The following is a 20807-nucleotide window of genomic DNA, read 5'->3' on the forward strand; positions in this document are numbered from 1 at the left end:
ATCGGCAAGGCATAGAACAATTGATCATGTATTTGGAATGAGAATAAATAGGTAATTCTTGGTTGGTGTAGACATGGTGGACCAAGGTCAGTGTTTACATCTCCATGATTCAAAGTTTTGAAATGGAATACAACATGCAAACATTGCAAGATTGGACAGTTTTCGCAACAAGGAACAAATTTTTACTGCACTGTGTTTTATTTCCAATGATATCAGTCTTGTGAAGGAACATTTTCTGAGGCAGCAGCAGATAAAGAAGTCATAGTCATACTTTATTGATCCCGGGGGAAATTGGAAATATTGCTAACTTCCAGTTGCTAGGTTTGACCAATCTCCACAAGTAAGGGGATGTGCAGTATAAATTTGTTCTCTATTTTCCTGCACTGAATAAGAACAGAGCAAAGGTCAAGCACATCTTCTTAAGCTGAAGGCACAGAGGAAGGAGCTTAAATTATTTTAGTACTTATCTCAGCAACAGAGTCAACATCATCCAGAATTGGTACCGTTCTGGTTTCACACTCAGAAGATTGTGTTCATGTTACACATCAGAATTAGAATAAATTCTTGGCTACACATACATGCAGTTCTGAGAAAGTTGTGCACTAATGAAAGTGCCATTTCCTGAATGAGATATTAATCCTGGGATTTGTCTGGGCTGGGTGTGCATGAGGTGGAAAATATCAAGGCAGTATTTTGAAAAAGAGCAAAAGAGGTATTACTAGTGTCTTGGCCAACATGGGGGTAGCTTGAAATGAACTTAACTATCTGTAACTAATTCTGTGGCCTCTGTCAACTGAACGTATATAGCATATTTCACAATGTCGTGGCATTCCAAAATACTTAACAGCTGATGAAGTGCATTTAAGTTGTACTCGTTGCTGTATTGTAGGAAATTTGGCAACATTCTAAAACAAGAATCTGTAGCAAAGCATGTGCTTATCTATTTCTTTATGATGTTGACTGAAGGGTAAATATCTTAAGATTGTCAAGACTCAAGATTGATCAATGTTATTCCCAGTAGAGAAGTGTAAGGGAGAACAAAATAATTATGACTGCGCGTCCAATGCAGCACATAGGAACACAATAACAATGAAAAATACAATAAATATAAATATATAAAGATAGGTTATATGCAGAGATTGATTGTGTGTCTATAAACTGATGCTAGGCACAGGAGTGCCTGCACATAAGGTGACTGACAGGAAATGATAAAGTAATGGCGGTTGGGGGTGTGGGGGAGTGGGGGGGGGGTTAGTGGGTGGAGGTGTTGATCAGCCTTACAAGTCAATGCGGATACCACTGCTGCTTTCCTAGACATAGTGCCGTGGAACCTTACATTTACCTGAGAGAATGAGATAGAGTTTGGTTTAAACATTTCACTTGATGAACAATGTGTTCAGCAATCATTCCCTTGATACAGTATTAGTCATAGTCATACTTTCTTGATCCCGGGGGAAATTGGTTTTCGTTACAGTTGCACCATAAATAATAAATAGTAATAAAACCATAAATAGTTAAATAGTAATATGTAAATTATGCCAGGAAATAAGTCCAGGACCAGCCTATTGGCTCAGGATGTCTGACCCTCCAAGGGAGGAGTTGTAAAGTTTGATGGCCACAGGCAGGAATGACTTCCTATGACGCTCTGTGCTGCATCTCGGTGGAATGAGTCTCTGGCTGAATGTACTCCTGTGCCCAACTAGTACATTATGTAGTGGATGGGAGACATTGTCCAAGATGGCATGCAACTTAGACAACATCCTCTTTTCAGACACCACCGTCAGAGAGTCCAGTTCCATCCCCACAACATCACTGGCCTTATGAATGAGTTTGTTGATTCTGTTGGTGTCTGCTACCCTCAGCCTGCTGCCCCAGCACACAGCAGCAAACATGATAGCACTGGCCACCACAGACTCGTAGAACATCCTCAGCATCGTCCGGCAGGTGTTAAAGGACCTCAGTCTCCTCAGGGAATAGGGGCGGCTCTGACCCTTCTTGTAGACAGCCTCAGTGTTCTTTGACCAGTCCAGTTTATTGTCAATTTGTATCCCCATATATCAGACAGATATTAGAGTATCTGTCCAGATTGTTCTGCTCTGGCATGGGACTAGAGCCCATTACCTCTGCCTTTTCAGAGCTGGCATGATAAGTTACTGGGATGTCAGGATCTGTGAATGTTGCTAAGAGACAAATTTCCCCTTTATTTTCTTTGCTTATCAGGAATATGTTTGCAGCAGCTGAAGAACACAAAAAGAATTCCAGTGACCCTCTTTTGGGACATAATATACCATGTTCCAGGTGAGAATAAATTTCACCATTTTTACCCTTTGGCCTCGACCTACATTGGTTGATGTTTTTTTTCCAAAATCTTGTTTAAAAATTTCTTCTGTGTTTAAGTACATTCACAATCTCTCCACGTCTCTTAATTTTGCCACTTTTAACTGGCTGCTCTTAAATGGCAAGCGTCTTGTTTGTTTTTCACCACTGGTGGTTCAGTTTCTTGAGTCCTGACCTCTTGAACTGTCTCCTCTACGTTTTCACCTGTTCATCTTCACCTTCGCTTACATGGCTCTGCATAAAATATGTTGATTTGTTTATTTTTCTTTGGTTTCAGAATTGTTCAGAAAAAAATCTATTTATAACCTGGTAGTTACAGTTATGACCAATATTTGCTTGTCTCATGTTTGCTAATTTTGCTTGCTAAACAGCAGTTGCCAATTCAAAAACAATATAAGTAAACTTCTAACAATATATTGTTAATTTCTGGTCATAAGTGGAAGTCAGTCATGAGTTGTTAAAATGTAAGTGGAAAGCAATAATCAGCCTGAAGTTAAAGCAAACAAGCTCTGTATTTTGTATATGCTCTGGCTGTGAAAGCAGATGCTAGCTCACTACACCTGCTTTATTATTGCTCAAGAGTAGAGTATACGACAATGAGTTGTTTCAAACAGACAAGCTTACTCTGAAGTTGTTTAGTTGAAGGAAGTATGCAGAAAAGATAGATAATATCAAAAACTGATATGTTTATAGTTGAGAGTTTTAAGTTAGCTTCACAGCATTATTTGTGAACTATGAACATTAAAATGTCTATGCCTCCAAAAATGCTTTTAAACTATTTGTGTTAAAAGTATATCTGATGAAATATCATATGCTTGTGAAGTCACTCAAGTGGGAGAAAAAGGCTATAAATAAAGAGAGCATTCAGGCTTATTAGGAATAGGGTAAAGAACATTAATAAACCTGAAAGAAATACAGGGTGAATGAGAATACATTTCTCCAGCTTTGGTTTCTGCGCTGGGTGATTCATTTGTCTGCATCATGGCACATCTTTTTAGCTTATAAGATTTGTGCCTGTGTTTTAGTATTCCTTTGTGTTTGAGAAATCCTTAATGCTTAAGAAACGCTTTGTGCTTTGTGTTTAAGAAATAGTTTGTAATTTGGAAATGTTTAAGATAGAACTCCTCTGTGAGTTTTAAATGTATTTTAAGAATGTTGTTTCGATTTAAATGTGTATCACTGAAAATAAATGAACTGTGTTTTGTTAGTTGGAACCATCTTCCTCTTGGTAGGGAGGGGTGACTCACCACTCAACTAGTGGGCATTGGCAGCTAACGTCATCATGGAGAATAAACAGGGAAGGTAACTAGTCTTTGAAGATTGGGTGGTTTCAGTATAATCTCCCTTTAGTGAGAGTGCTCATGGCTATTTATATCCAATAGGACTTGAGTTTAGAACTTTGTGGTCAGCAAACCCACTCACATCAAAAAGTGCAAATCCATGTAAGAAACTGAGAACAGCACCAGTCTAAACAAACAGTAAAACACATTCAATTCTCATTCACCTTATGGTGCACTATATTCTCACCAATAGTTATCAACATTCCTGTCAGTAAACTGAATATAGTATTTCTTAAAACCACTATTAATCTTTGGCACGTATTATCACATGTTGGAGGTAAAAAAAATCATCCCTGGGAGTTGTGATTTTATTTTATCAACCTATACAGAGGCATTCAGTGCATAATGTAATATATTTCTAGCATATTTTATGTTTCATATTCTGCAACAAGATGTGAAAATTCTATGCAAACTTTTATTAAAAATTACAGTTTGCATGAATTTGACTTCTTTGGACAACTTATTCCATTCTGAGTGTCTTTCCCTGTCCTGCTATCCATTCTCTGCCCAATTATATTTCTATGAAATGCTGAAATAGGTGATATAAATGGAATTTGTTTTCATTTTCATCAAACAATGCAAAGACAAAAGATCAGTTACTATATGAAAGAGTACTGTGCAGTTTTTTTATTTATAAGCTAAAGAACAGCATTATGTAAAACTTCATCAAATCTGTATCTGTATTAGACAAGCACTAAAGTTTATTCACTCTCCAAGCAAAGAAAATGAAAACCTAATACTTTTTGATAAGTGCCTTTTTTATTTAAATATTACATCTAATTTAAAAAGTATGGGACAAATGTTTGTCTCTGAATTTTGTAGCCCTATCTATTTTATTCTATGGATACTTTGCTCTCTGCACAGTTTGTGCTGTAACTACTAATGAAGGTTCATGTATATACCTCATGTCCTGCTGCAGACATAAAATATCAGACATGCCACAAATGTATTTAAATAATCCAATTAAGTCCCAATCATGATTTGGTTAAAGGTGATCTTAATTTTCTTTGATGTTTTTGTACAATCAGTATGCGATAATAAATTCCAAAGGAATAATGAATGATTTCCAGAAATACATTTATTTTAATTACTGTTAATTGCTTACACAGTAGGTGATAAATTTATAATCCATAAATTTGAGACTTAAAGTGAATTAGACTCAACATTTGCAAAACCCATTTAAGTGTTCTCAGTTTTATTTTTCAGAAAGTGCATTGTGACTCTCAAGTAATACTTACTTATTCTGAACAGTTCTGAAATTGAATATCAAATATATTACCTGCACCAGATAAAATGGAATATAAAATATGTTCAAACAGTTATGTGCCAAGGACAATTATACAGGGTGTTAGGAGAAAGCTTAGTGCGAACAGCCCCATGTTTTCCTGGAAATATATGAAGCCTTGGAAGCACTCTTCCTCTTACACTCTACCAATTCTGCACTCCCTTTTCCACAATTATTCACAAATTTTCTTTGGACGTAAAATAAAAGGGCATTTAGCCCATCAAATCTAAGCCAGCTCACCGAGGAATCACATTCTCATTGACTTCCCACAGAATCTACCACCCACCTATGCACTAGGGGCCATGTACTGGTCAATGAACCTACCTGCAGCTTTACACACATAGTGGTTGGTAGCTCAAACTCATTGCAAAAGGAGGCGGTGAAGTCAGTTACAATCACTATGTTTAAACAACAGACCTCCCAATTCCACCTGATTCTGATGTTTACACAGCCTCTTTCCAGACCCTGATCACAGTCCACTCATTAACTCCAACTTTACTGGTCTCCGTTCTGGTGTAAGTAAAGGCATCCATTAGTCTTGCGAGACCATGGATCTGCGCCTGGAAAGTCTTCGTTCTCCAGGGTGCAGGCCTGGGCAAGGTTGTATGGAAGACCAGCAGTTGCCCATACTGCAAGTCTCCCCTCTCCATGACACCAATGTTGTCCAAGGGAAGGGCATTAGGACCCATACAGCTTGGCACCAGTGTCGTCGCACAGCAATGTGTGATTAAGTGCCTTGCTCAAGGACACAACACACGTTGCCTCGGCTGGGGCTCGAACTCACGACCTTCAGGTCGCTAGTCCAATGCCTTAACCACTTGGCCACTTGTGTAAGACATCCCGGCAAAACTGACAAAAGTGAGACATTCTTATAACATTGAGCAAGCAGTTACCTGGAGAAATGAAGCAAACAAACATTGGACATACCAAGCAGATCAGCAAACATGTGTGGAGAGGGAAACAGAGTTAACATTTCAAGGTGATGATCTTTCACCAGAACTGGGGAAAAGTCATAGATAAAATAAGTCTTAGATTTCAGAGAAATAGGGAGGTGCAGAGAGAACAGAAGGTCAGTGGTTGGTTGGAGACAGGGAGAGACCATGGTGTCAGCAGACAGATGGTGGTGAAGGGCAAATGGTTTATCTGATGAACTTGTAAATAGGAGTTAAGTTTCACACGTGGCATTGTGCTTTTCTGAAGTGAGATATTCTTTGACTAAACATTATGTCTAGGTTCATCAGAATAATGTGGGAGCCCAAAGACATAGAGGTTAGAGTGGGACTGAGATGCAGAATTAAAATGGCAGGCAACTGTAAGTTAGCAAGCCCTTTCCCACATTCACCTCAGGCTTTTCCCTTCTCTTTCTCTGCTTCTTCCTCTGTTTCAGGACAAGTTGCTCACCAATATCTACTACAAATCAATGAACTCCCAGCACTATTTTGACCACATTCACACCTGCACCTTCTTCCTTTAAGGGATGATCCATTTCATTTTTCCAATTTGCCTATTTTCATTGCTCCTTTCAGATGGTGCCACCTTTCATATCAGTGCTTTTCCAAAATATCTCCCTTTTTTCCTCTGCTGAGGTTGACAGGGTATGTCAACCCTTTCTGTTCTATTTCTTGCAATACTGCATTTATTCTCTCTTGTCCCACTAAGAATCAGGAACGGGTTTACCATATCTTCACCGTTTAATTGCAACTCTCCATTTTGAAAAGATCACCCTCTGTAATATCCCACTCACCCAATACAATGATACCACCAGCCACAACTTCCCCATCCCTTTCTGCATTTAACGAGACCATTCCCTCCACAAAACTCTGGTTCACTTTCCCACTTCCACCAGGTCTTAAGCCCCTTCTTATGGCATCCTTCCATGCAACTTAGAAGATGCTAAGAGACACCTGCTCTCTTCCCATTGTCCAAAGACCCAAACATTTCTACCAGGTAAAGAAGTTGTTCATTTGCACTTCTTCCAATTCAACAAACTGCAATTGATAATCGTCATTTGGTCTCCTTTACATAGGGGAAGCCAATCAACCATGTTCCAACGAAACTCAAAGCAAGCTAGATGGACAACATTTCATGTTCCATGTAAACTAGATACATCCTTCCAAATTCCTCATTGAAATCAACAATTACAGATGACCTGCCTATTCCGTCCTGTACTTCAGATTGCATAGCATTCAGTTTTGCTTTCACATTCCTTCTCTGGAGCTTCAGATGTCTTCCCCTTATATACACCACCCCTTAACATAGCCTTGTCATTCATTATTCTACCAGCAGCATTATCTCTTATGTCATTCAATCTTTCTTCATTTCCACCCAACTACAGATCTTCCTTCTGATTTTTTTTCCATCCCTTTGCCTTTTCTATGCAAACTGTAAACTGTATTTTTTCTATATCCCAATGAATAGTAAATGACTTGAAATATTAACTCTGTTCCATTCTCACTGATGTTTCCTGTATGCATGAACTATTTCCAGCATTTCCCATTTTTATTGCAATACAAGCCCACATAAATAATAGAGACAACTAAGTGCTTTAATTCTAAATGATTTGGAATGAAAAAGAATAAAGGTCACACCAAGACTCTTACTTTTCTTCGATTGCTAAATGAAACCTTGGAAATTCACTTGGGAGATTAAACTTCTGGTTTAATGACCCATGCAAAAAGATAGTGCATTGAACACGGCTGCAGAGATCCAAAATATCAGGATAAATATATTTCTGAAGGCCTTAAGTGGTGGGCTCAGAGGTAGGGAATACACCACGGTGTTTTCAAAGTTGATTTCAAAGAACCTGTGTGGAAATGCCCCAGAGTCTTGCTTCAAGTAATATATTAAACTGGAAATGATTCCAAGCATTTGACTTGGACACCTTTCCAAAATAAGGATTCTAGAAACGATTTCATCTTTTAGCAGAATTTGCTTTACCAGAAATCAAGCACTGCACAGATACCACAAAGTAATACAGTTGCCTACCTCATCCATTGAAGATTTTTTGGAATCTTCATCATCATCATCTTCATCTTCACTCTCTGCATCTCCTTCTCCTGCAGTCATATAATAATAATCAACAGGATATTACTTCTGGTGAGGCAAAAACAAACTGAATTGTGTTAATATTTTTGGTTTGTTGATACACTAATTGAGAGTTAAGTTTAGGTTAAGCCTGCTCCATGGCTTCATCAGGTTGTGCAGTAATTACATAGATGCTTGTTTCAGGTGACAGACTGCATCAAACAGAGGTTACTTAAGCAAATATCCTTAGAAAGAACGTTAGCGAGACTTAGGAGTTCATGGGAGCGGTCAATTTCTTTTCCCTAAGATCTCCATATCCGTGCAGAAATTTTACTTTCAAGTCACCAGTTGAGCACTTCTTTCTTGGAGGAATGGCTGGTGAAGGGGTTAGGTCTACCTAAATTTTCAGGTTTGCTTTATTTTCCTTGGTGATATCCCGGCTATCTGTATCTCCCCTTAAATAAGGAAATTTAAGATAAAGGAGTCAATAGCTTGATAACTGGATATTTCAGGAGATGTGTCTCTTTGTTCTCACAAAAGCTGAGGGTTGTTTTTAGAGGGTATCTATTATTGTGCCTTGCTCAAAGAGCCAAACTTTGATACTTAGAAGTTGACTGTCCCATCTGCAGTCACCCAAAAGCCCTAATGTGTTCTATACTCCTAAGTGCTGTCCGTATTACCTAGAACTCCTTGACTGAATCCCTCCAATTTGGTTTCCATCCCTGCCACAGTTCTGAAAGAATCCTAATCAATGTCATGATGACACAACATAATAATGTGTGAGGTAATCTGGCCTCCTTGTCAAAATCAACCATATCATCCTCCTCAACACCCCACCACTGCTGCCTTGTTGGCTAGGTTTGAACCCTCCTTGTTCCATTCTCAATTATTTGAAAAAAAAGAGAATAATTTGCATGGGTTTCTCTTCTACCTCCTGCACTTTTACCTCAGGTTTCCATCAATAAATTCCATCAGTGACTCCCTGCATCATGCCTTTGATACCTTGAGGCTTGAATATTTCAAAAGATAGATGTCTTTTAAAGCTCTGCTGCCTATGTCGTAATTCAGATTGTCCTCTGGACCTATCAGCCCATGCTTGCTAACTTGTAACTATTCCAGTTGAAAATAATCAAATGTTTTCAAACCCCTATGTTTTTGTGTCCATTCCTCTAAGACCTTTGGAATTTCCTCCTGACCTTCTATCTGCGCTCCTCTAATTTGCTTACTGCCTCTCAATGTCTCCTTTATACAAGAAAGCCCTTAATTCTAGGAACTTCTTCACCGTGTTTCTTTCCACCTTAAAATTACTTCGTAAAACCTATCCAAAGCATTTGGGTAGCTGTGCTAATGCCTCTTTAAATCATGGGTTCCCAATCTGGGGTCCACGGAACCCTTGGTTATTGGTAGGGGTCTATGGCATAAAAAGGGCTGGGAATCCCTTCCTTAAGTAAAATTAAAATTGATGGAAATATTAAACAGGTAAGGCAGAACCTATGAAAAAAGAAATGTGGGTAATCTTTCAGTTTGATGATTTCTTGATCAAAAATGAACAGTACTGATTTAAGTCTTCAATTTAATATGCTGACACAGTTTCTTTCTTCACAAATGCTGCCTGACCTGCTACGTATTTACAGCATTTTTCTGCTGCTACTTCAGATTTCCAGCGTTTACAGTTGTTTTTTTTTTGCTTTTCTAACTTCTCCTTATTCAGCTAGAGGTCTTATTTTGATCAGTGTGAACTGCCTACATTTTTCTGCATTGAGGGTTCAATATAAACACATTGTTATTATTAAACATGATTGATAACAGGAAAAGGTAAGAAAACAGAGTGACTACTGGGAAGCACTAGCATGCTGCTAGGACTGTGACAGCAAACAATGTCTGAACAGACGTGTCATTTTGCTTCTCTTCAATAAATCATACTCAACCTCGAGCCCTTTCAGCCCTGGCTTCTGTGCACATCCATCTCTGCGAAGGAACTTACAGTTGATTTCAAAGATTATTGATGCCTCCTTTTTCTGATAGACCTCTTCAGTGTATCAAGGAGTGCTTATATTTCAGCCTGGAGACTGGATTGACAAATTCGTCATGGAACTCAAGTTGTTACTAATAATAAATTAATTCTTAATTAATTTCCTCAGCCTATCAGCTTGTCATGAAACAGTGGCACTTCAACCATGAGCTCTCACATAAGCCATGTTCACTTTGGTATGGAATCTTTGCATTACATTCCTCCCTCTGCTATTTTAATCAAATGGTCTATGTATTTAAAGCAAACAGATTAGTACCCATGAGATTCTAGGAAATATACCCCAGGAAGATACTCGGAGGAAAATGCAGAGCAAAACATAAAATTAGTCCAAGTTCATGATGTAGTTAATAGATCTTTGTTAGCCAACAGTGTTAAGGGCTGTGGAACCTCAGTGAATAGGTCAAAGGGCAATGTAAAGGAGGGGTGTGGGAGTTGTAAGTTTTACTGTGAGATGCCAATGTGTGCTTGGGCAGTTATGAATTGTTCTACCAAACTTCATTTTGGGCCTCAGCTGACTCCCTTCACGCTCTCACTGGTCAACTAGTGAGGCACACAGCATTAGAATACTGACCACCAAGGAACATATTCAAAGAGCTGTAAGATCTACTTCCATTCTGACAATTCCACAATGATTTCTGCGGTAATGCACTGTTACTTTCATTATAAGCCTGCTGGTAAGCAAATATGGTTTTGCATTTAACTACCTAACCTTCTCATTAGCAGCATGTTTATTCATCAAGTTCAAGATAATCTGTCCTAGGGCAAAGCTGAAAGTAAGTACATATTTTCTGACCTATTGATTTTCTGCCAACTGCCTTCTGCTCCGTCACCTCTTTCCCTAACTTTTCCACAGGTTTTTCTGCTCCATCTGCACTGGACTGTTGGGTTACGTCTGGTTCCTCGTGGTTGGATGAGGCTGTTGTACAGAGGATGGAGTAATTAAAGTTTTAAACATGCGCAAAATCAAAAAAAGAACATAACTTTTAATATTAGTTGGCCTCACAAGAAGTTAGCAAACTATAAGATACAAACTGTTACACATAGCATTTTACACAATGATACTTACTGGAGACCGAAATAGAATATGATAAACACTAAGTTGTCGAAGAAAATTCATTAGTCTGAAACTTTAGCACAGCTACTCTCTGCACAAGAGCACATGAGAAATCAAGAAACTAGCTGCCATTTAATATGATCATGGCTGATCCTCTCTGGTTTCTTCCGAACAAGCTCCCCACAGTCCTCAATTCCCCAATCTTCCAAAAATGTATCTGCGTACAGCTTGATGATCTATCCTCCAGAACTCTCTGGAGCACAGAAGTCCAAAGATTCACCATCGATTGCAAAAATGCAGTTCTAAACAACTCTATTTTAGAAGACTGGTCCCATATAGAGTCATAGAGCAGTACTGCATGAATACAAGCCCTTTAGCTCAGCAAGTACTTGCAGATCACAGAGTCCACCCGACTAGTCCCAATTTCCTGCTTTCAGCCCCTTTCACTCTTAGCCTCACCATCTACAGTTCAAGAGCAAAGACCTAAACTGGCCAACCTGTCCCTATAGTCCTAGCTACATCCTTGGAACTAAGATCAAGCATGACCTGCTCTCTGTTTCTTGATGTTTCTGTACTTTAACCACTAATAACTTGGTTTGCAGTAACAAGATCTGGAGGGTATTTCTTCGAAGTCTTGGAGGAATACAATCACAAAGGTCTCAAAGATAAGCTCCTGAAATAGTAATGTGTGAATGCGTCTATGTGCTCATTTGCTGTGTAAAAAGCCTTTAACACATTACAGATAAGACGATCAATGCTTCTTAATGAAAACCAAGTTATCAGTGATCGAAAAATAGAGAATGCTGTATTGACGACCTATTCAGATAGTGCTTGTGCCTGAGGTAACAGACACTGATCAATCATACTGTTCTGTCATGGGTATAGCATACAGAGAAGGAACAATGAATCATTCAAGGAGAGGCTGTAGTCAGATTTAATGCAGACAAATATAGTATTTTTGTGCTTATAATTAATATGACTGGATTAATTATCAATTTACTTGATAACAGAAGATGGAGGGTGATGATTTAGTGCTCTGAATGTGATCGTAAGCCTTTGACCAGTGATGTACCACAGGATTCTGTGCAGGGACCCTTGCTGTTTGTCATATAGATCAACAATTTGAATGTAAGTGTCTGAGTATGATTAATGAGTTTGAAGATGTCATGAAAGTTAGTGATACTGTTGATGACAGGGAGGATAATCTTCAGCTATCTTTCTTGCCATCAACAGTGTAACTAATTTTCAGTAATTGAACTGTGGTAAACTGGATAGAGCAATGGCAGACAAAACTTAATACCTATCAATGCAACATGATGCATTTTATGGAGGTTAAGTAAGGGTAGGACAGACACAATGAACGGCAGAATCCCAGGGAGTACTGAGGAAGTGAGAGACCTTGATGTACAAGTTTGAAGATCACTAGGGATGGCAACGCTGGTAGAAAAGGGTGGTTAAGAAAGCATATGGGATGCTTGCGTTCATTAAACAGGGCATAGAATACACAACCAATTGAAGACCATAGAGAAATACTGTTTACAGTTCTGGCCATGGCACTATAAGGAAACTGTGCAACAGTCAGTCATAACATAAATGAAGGGTAATGTTTTCCACGAAAGAGCAAATTGTTCATTGCAGAAAATTGACAGACGGAATGCTCTTATGAATATTCATTCACAATTACATTACAAATTAAGCCAGGCTGCTATTTCAGCACTTTTTTTGTGCAGTTCTGATATCCAAATATGGTGAAGCATTTTCTGGGGAATTGATCATGTGATATTTGAACAGAAAAGCCTACAAAAAGTAGCATCTATCATCAAGGACTCCCAACCATCCAGGCCATGCTCTCTTCTCACTGCTGCCATCAGGAAGGTGGTACAGGAGCCTCTGGACACAAACCACCAGCTTCAGGAACTTAGTGTTCAAGAAAGGGAGTAGAGATAGCCCAGGAAATTATAGACCAGTGAGCCTTACTTCAGTGGTTGGTAAGTTGATGAAAAAGATCCTGAGAGGCAGGACTTATGAACATTTGGAGAGGCATAATATGATTAGAAATAGTCAACTTGGCTTTGTCAAAGGCAGATCATGCCTTACGTGCCCGATTGAATTTTTTTGAGGATGTGACTAAACACATTGATGAAGGTAGAGCAGTAAATATAGCGTATATGGATTTCAGCAAGGCATATGACAAGGTATCCCATGCAAGGCTTATTGAGAAAGTAAGGAGGCATGGGATTCAAGGGGACCTTGCTTTGAAGATCCAGAATTGGCATGCTCACAGAAGGCAAAGAGTGGTTGTAGACAGGTCATGTTCTGCTTGGAGGTCGGTGACCAGTGGTGTGCCTCAGGGATCTGTTCTGGGACCCCTTCTCTTTGTGATTTTTATAAATGGATGAGGAAGTGGAGGGATGGGTTAGTAAATTTGCTGATGACACAAAGGTTGGGGATGTGTGGAGGCTGTCAGAGGTTATAGCGGGACATTGATAGGATGCAAAACTAAGCTGAGAAGTGGCAGATGAATTTCAACTCAGATAAGTGTGAGGTGGTTCATTTTGGTAGGTCAAATATGATGGCAGAATATAGTATTAATGGTAAGACTCTTGGCAGTGTGGAGGTTCAGAGGGATCTTGGGGTCTGAGTCCATAGGACACTCAAAGCTGCTGTGCAGGTTGACTCTGTGGTTAAGAACGCATACAGAGCATTGGCCTTCATCAATCATGGAATTGAGTTTAAGAGCGAGAGGTAATGTTGCAGCTATATAGGACCCTGGTCAGACCCCACTAGGAGTACTGTGCTCAGTTGGTCACCTCACTACGGGAAGCATGTGGAAACCATAGAAAGAGTGCAGAGGAGATTTACAAGGATGTTGCCTGGATTGAGGAGCATGTCTTATGAGAATAGGTTGAGTGAACTCAGCCTTTTCTCCTTGGAGTGATGCAGGATGAGAGGTGACCTGATAGGGATGTATAAGATGAGGAGAGGCATTGATCATGTAGCTAGTCAGAGGCTTTTTCCCAGGGCTGAAATGGCTAGCATGAGAGGGCACATTTTTAAGGTGTATGGAAGTAGGTACAGAGGAGATCTCAGGGGTGAGTTTTTTACGCAGAGAGTGGTGAGTACGTGGAATGGGCTGCCAGCAACATTGGTGGAGGCGGATACAATAGGGTCTTTTAAGAGACTCTTGGATAGGTATGTGGAGCTTAGAAAAATAGAGGGCTATGGGTAACCCTAGATAATTTCTAAGGTAGGGATATGTTCAGGACAGCTTTGTGGGCCGAAGGGCCTGTATTGTGCTGTAGGTTTTCTCTGTTTCTATGAACCGAAAATCCTACAAAAGGTAGTGGGAGTAAATCGCTCCCCACTGTTGAGCACACCTACATGAAGCATTGCTACAGGAAAGCAGCATCCATTATCAAAGATTCCCACCACACAGGACATGCTTTCATCTTGCTGCTGCCATCAGGAAGAAGGTGTAGGAGCCTCAGGACTCACACCACCAGGTTCAGGAACAGTTATTACCCTTCAGTCATCAGGCTCTTGAACTGAAGGGGATAACTTCACTTGCCCCATCTCTGAAATGTTCCCACAACCTATGGAGTCACTTTCAAGAACTCTTCATCTCTTGTTCTCAATATTTATTGCTTATTTATTATTACTGTACATTTGTTCTTATATTTGCACAGCTTGCTGCCCTTTACACACTCGTTGGTACCCAAGTTGGTACTGTCTTTCATTGATTCTATCATTCATTATGGATTTGTTGAGTATGCCTACAAGAAAATGAATCTTAGGACTGTACATTGTGACATAAATGTTCTTTGATAATAAATTTACTTTGAACTTTCAAACGCTTTCCTTCCTTGGTCTCCTTCTTGTTTGGAGTGTGGGGAGGGAACCATTGTGGAGATGTTACCAATTCTCCATGAGCTTCTCTGATCTGCCTTAAGTCAACTTTCTGAAATCTCTTGGATACTTCCTTTGAATTAAACATTGGCCGAGCATCATTATACAGTACTAACCTCAGTGCTATGTTCAAAGGGTTTATGAAAAGATCAGATCATGCACCCATGTGAAAGTCCAGAATACCTATCCCTCAAAATATAGAAGTGACTGAAATTAGTAACACTAGCTGATAAAATATCATATATTATCAAATACTCACAATTTTAAATAGCTGGTAAAGTAACCCGTATTGCTGCTTTGGCTGATATGACCGCTCCCTAGGCCTTGTGCAATCTCACAAGGTGCATGTGTCACTTCCAAGTCTGTGGCAAGACTAGTAATACTTGGTTCATGCCTTCGTTCTGGTAAAATAAGTCACTTTCATAGGCTTTATGCCCCGCTTCTCAGCTATTAGACTTGCAGAGTGCCAGAGGCTTGTCATAATATTGAATCGATTTCATTGGCATGTACAGAGTCCTGAACTCATTGCATCATAGATAACTGCAACTTTAGAACCTCCGATGAGAAATGCAGTCTTGGTTCTTGGCGAGACCCAGACCCTTGGTCTGGATAGTCCTGACCTGAGCTCCCTGACCTCACTTCCTGTTCGATTCCCCAATATTCTGAACTTACCCCAAATCATTGAACTGATATTACTTGAGGCCTCAAACAACGAACTGGCAGTGCAAAAGGGCTCTACCAACAAAACTCATCTGAAAACTAGTCTGGCTTTCCGTCTGTCAAAGGTTCTTATGTTTTGCCACTCTCCTGGACATACAGAATCTGTAAACTGCTGGGAATGTCATAAATCTTAAAACAATTAAAAATATTCATTTTTCAAATAAAAAAGAAAGCGATAAAACAAATTTAAATAACTTAAAACGTCAATGTAAGCACAAAAGAGTTTTAAAGAATGCAGTATTCTTTATCCCTGGACTGAATGGGCTGAATAACAAAGATCCTGCCTCTGCTCATCCAGGTTCAGTTAAGCTGCTGCTTTAGTCCTGCTAGATGTCAGTAAGTCATTCAAGCGTGTGCTTTTTACTGTTACTTCACACTGTGCTGATGTGCCAGAAAGTGGGGTCCTATGAATTCACAACATTCTGCTGATCCCAGGGCGTCTGCACAAACCCCCTTGGCTTCAGCTCCTTCCTCTATCAACTAGAGCACAGCGAGCTGAGGATGACGCACTGTGTGTCGCAAGTAAGAAGGGATGATTGGGAGGAGCACAGGAGCTCTCAGCAACAACGCCCCCGACAATATCCAGGAAACTGTATTCCAATCTGAACCTCAGCAACAACTCCTTGTCAGAATGCCATCAAAGGAGCTGAGTCTTTTCAGCAACCAACACTAAACCACACAGATTCCTCTCTGCATGGCTGTTGCAGTGGCTAACAACCTTTTATGCTTGTCTTTTTCCCAGGCTGGGATTAAGAGATATTTGCAACATCTCACCTTTTTTTACTTCCACCAATGCTCTCTCTTCAGGAACAGCCAACTAGATTTCATTCTCCCTTTCCAGAGGTAGGGAGATCACGTCTGTGCATTTAATGAGACACAGAACAGGCCTTTCCGGCTATTTGAGCCATGGCACCCAGCAACCCCCAATGTAACTCTAGCCTAATCATGGGTCAATCTGCAGTGGCCAATCAACCTCCCAATCAGTAGGTCCTTGGACTCTGGGAGGAAACCGGAGCACTCAGAGGAAACCCACGCGGTCACGGGGAGAACGTACAAACTCTTTACAGACAGTGGCGGGAACACGTGATTTTGCTATGATTGCAAATGCCACTAACTACATGGTGTGTTGGTGTGTGGCCAAGTGGTTAAGGCGTCAGCCTAGTGATCTGAAGGCCGCTAGTTCGAGCCTCAGCTGAGGCAGCGTGTTGTGTCCTTGAGCAAGGCACTTAACCACACATTGCTCTGCGACGACACCGGTGCCAAGCTGAATCAGGCCTACTGCCCTTCCCTTGGACAACATCGGTGGCGTGGAGAGGGGAGACTTGCAGCATGGGCAACTGCTGGCCTTCCATATAACCTCGCCCAGGCCTGCACCCTGGAAACCTCCCAAGGCGCAAATCCATGGTCTCACGAGACTAACGGATGCCTATTAACTACATGGTGTGCGGACAACATGTCCTCATCATGTAGTTCTCCTACTCACGTGCCACTTATCTCTCATCGTGCAATCTCCTCCCACTTAAACGCTTTAGATGCCAGGATTACATCCCTCACTTTTCCCCAAATGCCACCAAGCACAACCATAGCCATGTGATACCTTATCCTTTCAGATACTTTAGAAGTGTCACTTGGCCAGGTGAAAGTGGGAGATCGGTGATGTGGCGTCGCTGGCTGCCTTCACATTCACAGACATCTGTTCACTTGTCCACGTTGCGCCCGACTCTGAGGGAGGCCTGGAGCTCTGTGCACTGAACCAGGCAATGGCTGTACTGCAGCCAGGTGCATCTGACAAAGAACGCACAGCAGGATTGGCAAACCTTTCCACACAGACAGGAGAATATTTGAAATGAGATGCTCCAGGAGATAGTGGAGGCAATTGCAATCGCAGCATTTAAAAAGTATCTGTACAGATACGGAATACGAAAGGAAAAGAGGAAATGGGCCAAATGCAGGAAAATGGAATCAGTATTTATTGGCATCTACCACAGCATGGATGAGTTGGGCAGAAGGGCCTGTATCTATGCTATATGAGACTGTCCTCCTGGAATGCAGCATGCCCATTCCCGGAGCTTGCTTTAAGGAGCTAGAGGCAGGAGAGGGGAGAAAGCTACACTCAGCCAGAGGCTGCATACATCCAGGGGAATGATTTCCCAATCCCAAAGAATTCTCCTACCTTGTGGTCTGGAATTCACTGCGTGTAGAGATAGTGGAAATAGAATTGATCAGTAGTGTCAAGTGGGAGTTGGACAAGCACTTGGGGAAAAAATGTAGGTCTACACAGAAGGACAGGTGGAATGGTGCAGGCAAGAGTGAAATAGCAGAAGCTGGCACAAACTTGATGGGCTGAATAGCCTCCCAAACCATAACAATTCTCTAACTCTACGCGACTCGGTGACGATGAATACTCAAGTCTCCTGCTCCTCTCCAAGCACAACAGCTTTAAAATATGCCGAAAGCTTCAAGCAGAACTCTAATCTCAGAACAGGGCAGGAACTGAATTACCAGTGTCCTTCACACTGACAGCGTCTGTCAATGCATGTAACTGCCTCTTCAGTTGATGCTCCAAGTTAGATTCTTGGAGGGGCTAAAATTTTGAGGACACATTGAGTGTAAAACTTAAGGATGATCGAACCAGGGTTTTTTGAATGAGTAAAGAATTCGTCTGGTTACATTGTAGCCAAAGTTATTTCCATTATGGGAGGCTTCTGGTGCAAGTACATAACCTTACAGTTAGAATTATACTGTCCAAAGTTGGTGTCAGGAATTGGTAAATTAGCCAACTAGTTTATTTTTGCTTCATGCAGTAAGGTGCAGTGAAAATTTTGTTCTGCATGCCATCCATACAGATCACTTTAACACATCAGTGCACAGAAGTAGTACAAGGAAAACAATAATAAAGTGTTACATTTACATAGAAAGTGCAGTGGAGAGACAATAAGGTGCAAGGCTATAGTGAGAGAGATTGATAGGTCAAGCATTTGTACTAGGAGACTATTCAATGGTGTTTAACAGCAGGATAGAAGCTGTCCTTGAGGTTAGTGGGAAGCACATTCCAACACAAAGGGTAATGGGAAAATCAATCACTTGCTCTCAAAAAGCCAGGATGAATTGAAAATCTCAGAACTGAAATATTTTATTAGGCAAGAGACTATGGACCTGAGGCCGATAAGCGAGAGTGAAGTTAAACTACAGCACAACTCCAATTATGTGATATCTTACTGTTTGGCATTTGAGTCATCAGGGCCCTAGCTCCTGTGCTCCCTTTAAACTAACCAAGTCTTGCTTCTGGCACTTCCTTTAAAATCACCAGGGCCTTGAAACTTGGCAAGATCACTGGAAAAGTTATTATGCCATGGTATAATACTTAAAAAACAGCAAAATTAGATAAGTGTTGAAATATTAATAGGAATTACAAACAATGGACCGTAGTATCTGCCAGTCTAACAACACCTAAGTTGGGTTAGTTACTGGAGCCCTCTAGCCCCAAGGGTCAAACCAAACAAAAAAATATTATGAATAAAGAAAATGGCAATGTCTTAACAAATCAAAAAACTGAGACATGAAACTGATACTAAATGGAATAGATTAGGAATATGAAAAATGTCAGATATACAGTTGACAGTAACATCCTGAAGCTGGAAAGATATTCAAAGTGCTGGAGAAACACAATGGGACTGGCTGCAATGGGAAATGGACAGTCAATGCTCAGGTCGAGACACTTCAACAGGACTGGGAAAAAAGATCCAGTCCAGCTACTTCCCATTTCCACATCAATATATCTGACATTGTCTCCTCTACTGCCAAATGGAGATGAGACACAAACCACCACCACGTATTCTGCCTCAGTAACCTCCAATCTGATGGTATGAACACTGACTTCTCTGACTTCAGTAACCATTCCTCTCTATAACCCCCACTTTTGTTTTCCGTTATCTCACTGTCCCATCATCTTTTCTCTTATCCCTCCCCCACTGTCTCAGTCTGTCCATCAGCAAAGATACCTCTCTCTTTGGTACTCCATTTCCTCCCTTTCCTCCACGGTCCTCTTTCCTTTTCTGTCAGATTCTATCTCCTTTAGCTCTTTGTCACTTACACCTATCACCTTCCAACTTCTTACATCATTCCCACTCTCCCCTTCTCTCATTTGTCTATCTTCACTCTCTCATATGGATCTACTTGTTACCTGCCCATTCTTGCTCCATGCCTCCCTCCACCCTTTCAGAGAAGCCATCTCTCCACTTTCTTTCCCGTCCTGATGAAGGGTCTCTGCCCATAATGCCAACTGTCCATTTCTCTCCATAGATGCTGCCTGACCTGCTGAGTTCCTCCAGCGTTTTGTGTATTGCCCCAGATTACCAGCATCTGCAGTCTCTCTTGCGTCTCAAATGAAAATGTTGTTTTATTGTTGTTCTATTGCAGCTGACCACTTGGTGGTAGCACAGACTAAATAATGGCAATCACAATATAACAACATTCTGTAGTCTCCGACCTATTTTTATTGCACTGTTAAAGAAACCTAACAGTAGGAACACAATTAATAACCTTGCATTGATGATGCTTATTGCTGTTAATAAAAATCATCCACTGTGGTAAATGTTTTGTGAACTTGAAAAGAGCACAAGACTTGCCTTAATACAGTTTTCTAAAAAGTGTCATCCCAATGTTTTTCAGCCAATGCATTTTAATCTGACAGCTAATTTCACAACCTCCCACAAGCAACAACTAGAATTGCCTAGGGCTAAAAGGCTCAGGACCAAGTGCTAGCCAGAGTGATAGGCATGGACAGGTATATGATGGTTCGATGTACATGATGGGGTGAAAGGACTGTTTCTGCACTCTATGACTATATCACTATGGATTACTGAATGATCAGTTTTAGGGATATGGATTCAGGGATAAACGTTGGCCAAGATACTGTTCGGTGGTTTTTCTTCAGAAAAGTGCTACAAAACTGGGCCTCATGAGTTAATATACAGTAAAAGATTTGTTCTTCTTAATAGTTGATAATTTTGGTTTGGTATCACTTAAGTCAATGAAATATTGAGCACCAAGAAGCTTACAAGAGTCAATTCAGTGATCCACGAGCACACGGTGTGATCAGAGATGGGA

General features: G+C 40.5%; 1 protein-coding gene across 4 annotated transcripts in view; it reads right to left on the reverse strand.

Moving 5' to 3' along the window:
- The window catches only part of plcb1 (phospholipase C beta 1), a 954845-nt gene that overhangs the window by 146069 nt on the left and 787969 nt on the right, over window positions 1–20807 (reverse strand). For 3 of the 4 annotated variants that reach the window (XM_072265524.1, XM_072265527.1, XM_072265526.1), the window contains 2 exons: window positions 10812–10934; window positions 7948–8018 (listed from right to left, as the gene is read on the reverse strand). In XM_072265524.1, the coding sequence (XP_072121625.1) occupies window positions 7948–8018; window positions 10812–10934 (194 nt within the window). The remainder of the gene's footprint in view (window positions 1–7947; window positions 8019–10811; window positions 10935–20807) is intronic. The other variant, XM_072265525.1, reaches the window with a different exon arrangement.

This window comes from Mobula birostris, chromosome 8, assembly GCF_030028105.1.
Source record: "Mobula birostris isolate sMobBir1 chromosome 8, sMobBir1.hap1, whole genome shotgun sequence".
In the NCBI taxonomy this organism is placed as follows: domain Eukaryota; kingdom Metazoa; phylum Chordata; class Chondrichthyes; order Myliobatiformes; family Myliobatidae; genus Mobula; species Mobula birostris.